At 32.9% G+C, this 6,191-nt stretch overlaps 1 protein-coding gene across 1 annotated transcript; it reads right to left on the bottom strand.

Annotated features, from left to right (window-relative positions):
- Nucleotides 1-373: 373 nt before the first annotated feature.
- Nucleotides 374-5,240, bottom strand: LOC132640524 (ABC transporter G family member 1-like). The gene is made up of 9 exons (XM_060357136.1): nucleotides 4,576-5,240; nucleotides 3,516-3,595; nucleotides 2,932-3,396; nucleotides 2,674-2,760; nucleotides 2,408-2,533; nucleotides 2,121-2,315; nucleotides 1,769-1,855; nucleotides 1,414-1,672; nucleotides 374-1,016 (listed from the first exon to the last, which is right to left on the bottom strand). The coding sequence occupies exons 1-9, from the start codon at nucleotides 5,087-5,089 to the stop codon at nucleotides 616-618; spliced, it is 2,214 nt and encodes a 737-aa protein (XP_060213119.1). The 5' UTR covers nucleotides 5,090-5,240; the 3' UTR covers nucleotides 374-615.
- Nucleotides 5,241-6,191: the final 951 nt, after the last annotated feature.

Consider the following 6,191-nt stretch of genomic DNA (forward strand, 5'->3'; position numbering starts at 1 on the left):
AGTTTGAAAAGATAACTTTTAGATTAGATCTGGATTTATTTGTGTAAAATTCACTGAAATTACCGAAAAAATTGAACTATAAACTTAGGGCTCGTTTGGTTGAGAAACAACTTATCCCGGGATAACTAATTCCGGGATTAGTTATCTCGGGATTAGTTATTTCACCCTCAAGGTGAGATAAAATAAAATTACAATTCCGGGATTAGTTATTCCAGATTTTTATTCCAACCAAACATGAGATAAGGATTTTATCCCTAGACTATTTTTGCTTATCCTTCACACCAAACGACCCCTTAGCACTCAAATAAGGTGATGGGCTCAATGGTTGAAACTGAATTACTTGAACTCGTAAAATTAAAATTCTGAATCCATCTCTCATAAACTTAAGCTTAAATTATTTCCAAAATTAACTTACATTTTCAATTAAGGATAGTACATTAGCAACACAAGTAGGGAAAATTAAAACAAGTCATTCCAACTTCTAATACTTGCAAAAGTAGGTAAATTAAAAGATCAACCAAACACTGGTCTTGAACACGACTACTAGTAATAAACTTTAATACACAGTTTACATCACAACAAAATATAATTAACACACTATGATATAGTCTTTCTTCAAGCATCTGGATCTTCAGCATGAGTTGGATTATTAGAAGAACGAGCCATAAATGCTCTAATCATAGGCTTAGCTTTCTCCAGAGTCTTAATTATTCCCAAAAACATGAACCTATAGAGTATCACCATTCCAAAAACTATGGCGACATCCACCCATTTTGAATATCCCATTTGTTCTTGCCATACATTTCTCAAAATTTCATCACCACTAATTATTGATGGCCCTCTAATTTGCTCATTAGGGAAATTCAGTCCCAAGAACTCGTTCTTGTAAAAACCTTGATTTGCATATTTGTGAAATGCAATATAATACATTGGGTACTTCCAGAATGGCTTAGGAAGATCATCAGGCAATCTGAAGAAACCTCCATTAAGCATCATAACACCTTGAATTCCAGCTCCTGTTATCAAGGAATCACAAAAGTAGACCATGAAAACATGACTCGCCCAACCCACTCATTTATTAATTCAGTACATTTTGATCAATTAAATTCAGTCCATTAAAAAGTTGGGCCAATATGTAGCCCAAATTGACGTATGAGAAAACTTGTCGAAATATTTTTAAGAATATTTTTGGTTTAATATGTTATGTAAAGACATTAATACAGAAAAAATTATGAGGTAATTATATATATATATATATCAAAACTTGATAAGAGTTGCGCAGGACCCATTGTTTAGCTCATTTTGATCGAGTCAATGTCAACCCAAGTAATCTTTAGGCAAGTCATTGATCCGACCATTTATTAATTTTGACTTGCTAAAATTCAGCCTAACCCGTCCATTTGACACCCTTACCTGTTATGATTCCCATGAGGAAATCTGGGACAATGCTGGCAACAATCATCATTAGGCTCTCAACTAACATCATCGTTGCGAATAGCATTAGTGCAAAATAGGCGAAGTGATCGAACCCCTTTTGTAATCCAACAAGGTAATAAGCCATAGCCCCAGGTACTACTGAGATCAATAGTAGGTAAAGGATGGAAGAAAATGTATTTCCCACCACAAATGCAGCCACACCATAGTGTCCATTTAGTCTTTCTCGAGTGAAAATCTAGTAATTAGGAGAAAAACACAAATAATTAGCATCATTGTTATTATTTGTGTGTGATATAAATGAACAAATTGTGTATAGTTAGTAAGTGCATACTTTCATATCTTCAACAAAAGAAGGGAATCCACCAATGGCCATAAATGTTAAGAAGGCTGCAACAAACATGAGCATTGAACCTCTAGCCTGCAAAAGTAGCAAAAAGGGAAGAAAGGAAATTGTTATACGAATTAACGGGCATCTCAATACACTAACATGTCACTTAAAAGATAATTGTTTATATATATTTTACTGACCAAATTTATTCGCATCTTGAGATTTACCAGTACATAAATATTATTCCTTCAATCTCATTTTATGTGACGCTATCACTGTTTTGTGAATCAAAAAGTTTCCTTTACTAAAATTTTCTCAATCTAATTCGAAACAATTGAAAAGTTCAACTATTTACCTGAATGGAGCCATAGTCGTGGCCAATGTCATGAAAAATGGTGCCAACACACAAGCATAAAGCAATATATATTGCAAAACGAAGCCAATAATAGCCAAGATCACGATACATGTTCACAAAAGACCTCCTTGTGAGAACCATACACTGAGTTATGAAACCTGCTTGGCTTCCTTTCTTTGCCTCTTCTCCACCATTCTATACATAGTCAAATATTCACAAAACCAATTAATTACTTAATTATCTTGGCATCATAATAAAGATCAAAGCAACATGACCAATATACAAACCTGTTGGCAAATTTCCAAAACTCTTCGTTGAACTTGTTGGCAACCCTGTGAGGTCTTGTACGACTTAACCAGAATGTCGATTGCTTCTGTTGCAGTGGCTTTTCCACCAACTCCTTTTTCGATATCCTAAAGTCAAAATAGAGAACGAGAAAAGCCTCAATAATTATATCTCTAATTTAATACTACTAGTCCACAGTACTTTATAGTAATTACTTCTGTGCAAAAATTAGATTTTAAACGAAGATGAAAATATTGGATGTACTTACAACGTCAAAGTCCTTGTTGATTGTCCTTAGGTAGTGATCAGATGGATTCCTCATAGTTGGACATGGGAACCCATTCAAAGCAAAATACTGAAAAGAAAAAGTTGGGGTCAAAGATTCATTATAACTTATTTCATCTATAGTGCATGGGAAATTACGTATAATTATATTTTAAGAGACCTACTGATCTAAAAATTATAGTATTGTGTTGCCACTATATAGAAGTTAAACTGATATGTAGACTATAGTTAATGTGACTACCTCATTTGCTCCGGAAATGGAACCAAAGTAGACAGTCCTACCAGAGGACAAAAGGCAAAGATTGTGAAAAAGTTCAAAAACTTCACTACTGGGCTGATGAATAGAAGCCACAACAGTTCTTCCATCTTGTTTAGCTAATTGAACAATTCTATTCATCACATGATAAGAAGCTGCACTATCAAGCCCACTTGTTGGCTCATCAAGAAACAGAAGCTTTGGACGTTTTAGGATTTCAATGCAAATACTGACTCTTCTCTTTTGTCCACCACTCAATCCTTTGACACTCCATCCACCAATTCTTGTATTCATAGCATCTTGTAACCCCATTTCTCTTATTGTTGCTTCAGCCCTTTCTTTCTTCTCGGATCTTGACATTGAATCAGGTAATTGGAGTTGTGCTGAATAGTAGATTGCTTCTCTCACTGTTAGTGTCGTCATTAACGTGTCATCTTGTGTCACATATGCCTTTGAAAAGAAAAAAAAGAGTCATTCGAAAAAAGAACAGAAAAATATTACGTAATTTATACTGATAGTATATAAAAATTAAACTTGGGAAAAAATGGGTGAGATATTAGTTGTTATACCGAAGTGCCAAAAGCAAGTGATTGCCTCCGACCATTGATGAGAATTTCGCCAGTTTGTCTTGTGTTGGAGTCCAATCTCCCTGCAATAGTATTAAGTCCACATTATAATCAGATTTACAAACTTAAGCTTCAATTCTTGTTTTTCTTTTCCCTCTCTTTTAAAAGGAAAAAGTACTCTTTTTTATTTTAGGTTTAACTCTTTAATATATCAAACTTGTCTACCGGTTAGCAGGTCATTTTTTAAGAGTTGGGGTGAATGAATAAGATTCTTCTACCTTAACTAGTGATTTTGGGGTCAACAACAACATAAAAACAATAACACAAAAATAACATATTCAGTGTAATCCCACAAGAAAAGTATGGGAAAGGTAGAGTGCATGCAGACCCTACCCCTACCTTAACAGGTAAATAAGCTGTTTTCGATAGATCCTCTGCTAAGTCAAAGTTTTGAAATGTAAAAAATAGAGAGAAAAAAATAAAGTCTCTTTCTAGTGGATCAAAACATTCCCTTTGCTTGTCTTTTCTTTTACTTGGCCCTCCAGAGACCAAACGACAATTAATGGAAGGATCTCAAAATGTGGAGGATTTTGAGTCAAAATCTGTGGTCCCTTATAGTATCTGGGGTAGTAGTTCATAGGTCAATTATATAAAACAATTTTAAGCAGAATGTTCCAATTTTTACCAATTATTGTTTTGGGCATTCTTTCTTAAAAATATAAAAAACACTGATTAAAACAGAGAGAGTATTTTTTGTAAGGAAAGAGTAAGCATCTGTTAATTTGATGATTTTCTTTTTTTGAAGAAAAATGTTTTAAGAACTACATCAGCCAATTCCTAGCATCAAAATAATCACCATGAGATATGTGACTGCAATGGTTTGATCCCTCAAACCCTAACTAGAGTATGTTTCGAGCTTCAAGAATGAAAAATCTTTCGGCAGGTGAGTTTTTTACGTACTTATTGGGCTATTCGGTGCAAATTTAGATTAATCTATCCAGTAAAATTTAAATATCAAATGGTTAAACCGGAAAAATAAAACTAGTTAATATGAGAGTAATACCTGCTAAAGTATCTAGAAGAGTAGATTTGCCACAACCAGAAGGACCCATAATGGCCAAAACTTGACCAGGTTGAACATAACCAGTAAGCCCTTGCAATATAGCTCTCCTCCCAGTTTTCTTGTCAGGCACAGTCACACACAAGTCCTTCCATGTCAAGTAAACTCCTTCATGACCACCTTTATTAAACATCAATGTACTCAAAGGCACATCATCATATGCAGAATTAGTACTGCTAATCATAGGGGGAACATTAATTTGTGGTGGTGCTTCTAAGGACCTTTTTATTTCATAATTAACCCTTAGAGATGGTCCGTCAATATCACCAATATGATGAGGTGCTGGTATACTACTAGTAGTACTACTAAATGGGAAATTTTTGGTTGGATTTTTGTTGTTAAAAGGAATCTCATATTCAGAAGTAACACTTTCATTTGTCTCTGATTCATGACGTCTATGTGGTGATCTATTTGGACTAGGTGTCCATCGTGGTACATAATTAGCTTGTAACTCCATTTGCTAATATATATATATATATATATATATATATATATATATATTGTTTGTGTGTGATTTTATGCTAGTTGCTCGGAATTCTATATTGGAAGAATCACAAGAGAAGGAGAAAGGTAGAGAAATAGCTTAGATTACGTTAAGCTAATGCATGGAAGAGAGTGGAGAAAGGGTTGATATTTATAATGGCTAAAAAGGTAGATGGTTGGGAAGTTGGAGTAATATCTCGTTGTACTATAAAACAGTTGACAAAGTTAAAATAAATCAGATTGACTTCCAAAGGATAAAAGCTAATTGCATATTTTAATGTGGCCTATATATATAGGTCTTCAACTTCGTTTCACTATTTCCTCAAGTGGTAAGATTCATTGGACTTCTTCATCTTCTCTGAATTGTGTGAAAAGGAAATTGCTTAGCATCTTCATTTTTTTTTTTTTGGCTTTTACCATTTCTTAATGAGATAAGGGTTAAAAACACACCCTAACTATCACTTTTTTTTTTTAAAGTTTTATACCTAAATTATCAGAAGGTTGAGAAAACTACCTAAACTATCACTATCTAGTTTGCAAAACACACCTGAATTAAATGTGTGAACTCACTCTCCAAAAGGTAAGTGAAGCTGAAATTTCTCAAAAAAATTGTCCACATGGCATAAGTAATGCCATGGTGGCACCTACATGGAAATTAAAAAATAATATTTTTTTATAAAATAATATTTTTTTATAAAAAAAATTGTATATTTTTAAAAAAATATGAAAAAAATAATAATTTTTGTAAAAACAAATTAGAAAATCAGAAGAAAAAAAAAGTGAAAACGAAATAATTAAAAGTTTTCTTTTTAAAAAAAAAAAAAACTTTTCCATTTTTTAAACTATTTTTTTTTATTTTCTATAATTTTTGATTTTTTTTTACAAAAATTATTATTTTTCAGTTTGTTTTTTAAAACAAATAGTTTTTTTTTTTTAATTTCCATGTAGGTGCCATTGTGACATTATTTATCCACGTGGACAACACTTGGCAACATTTTTGTATAAAATGGAGAGTTTAGATCACATGCCATTCAAGAATAATTTGAGGTGTTTTGCAAACTAGATAGTAATAGTTT

Source organism: Lycium barbarum, chromosome 5 (genome assembly GCF_019175385.1).
Source record: "Lycium barbarum isolate Lr01 chromosome 5, ASM1917538v2, whole genome shotgun sequence".
NCBI classification, from domain to species: Eukaryota; Viridiplantae; Streptophyta; class Magnoliopsida; order Solanales; family Solanaceae; genus Lycium; species Lycium barbarum.

What these genes read in the sequence shown, in the direction of transcription:
- LOC132640524 (XM_060357136.1), bottom strand. Translation starts at nt 5,089, where the DNA reads ATGGAGTTACAAGCTAATTATGTACCACGATGGACACCTAGTCCAAAT. An exon ending in CACTTGCTTTTGGCACTTCG is followed by an intron (nt 3,397 to 3,515) that starts GTATAACAACTA and finishes TTCTTTTCAAAG; the next exon opens with GCATATGTGACACAAGATGA. An exon ending in ACGACTATGGCTCCATTCAG is followed by an intron (nt 1,856 to 2,120) that starts GTAAATAGTTGA and finishes CTACTTTTGCAG; the next exon opens with GCTAGAGGTTCAATGCTCAT.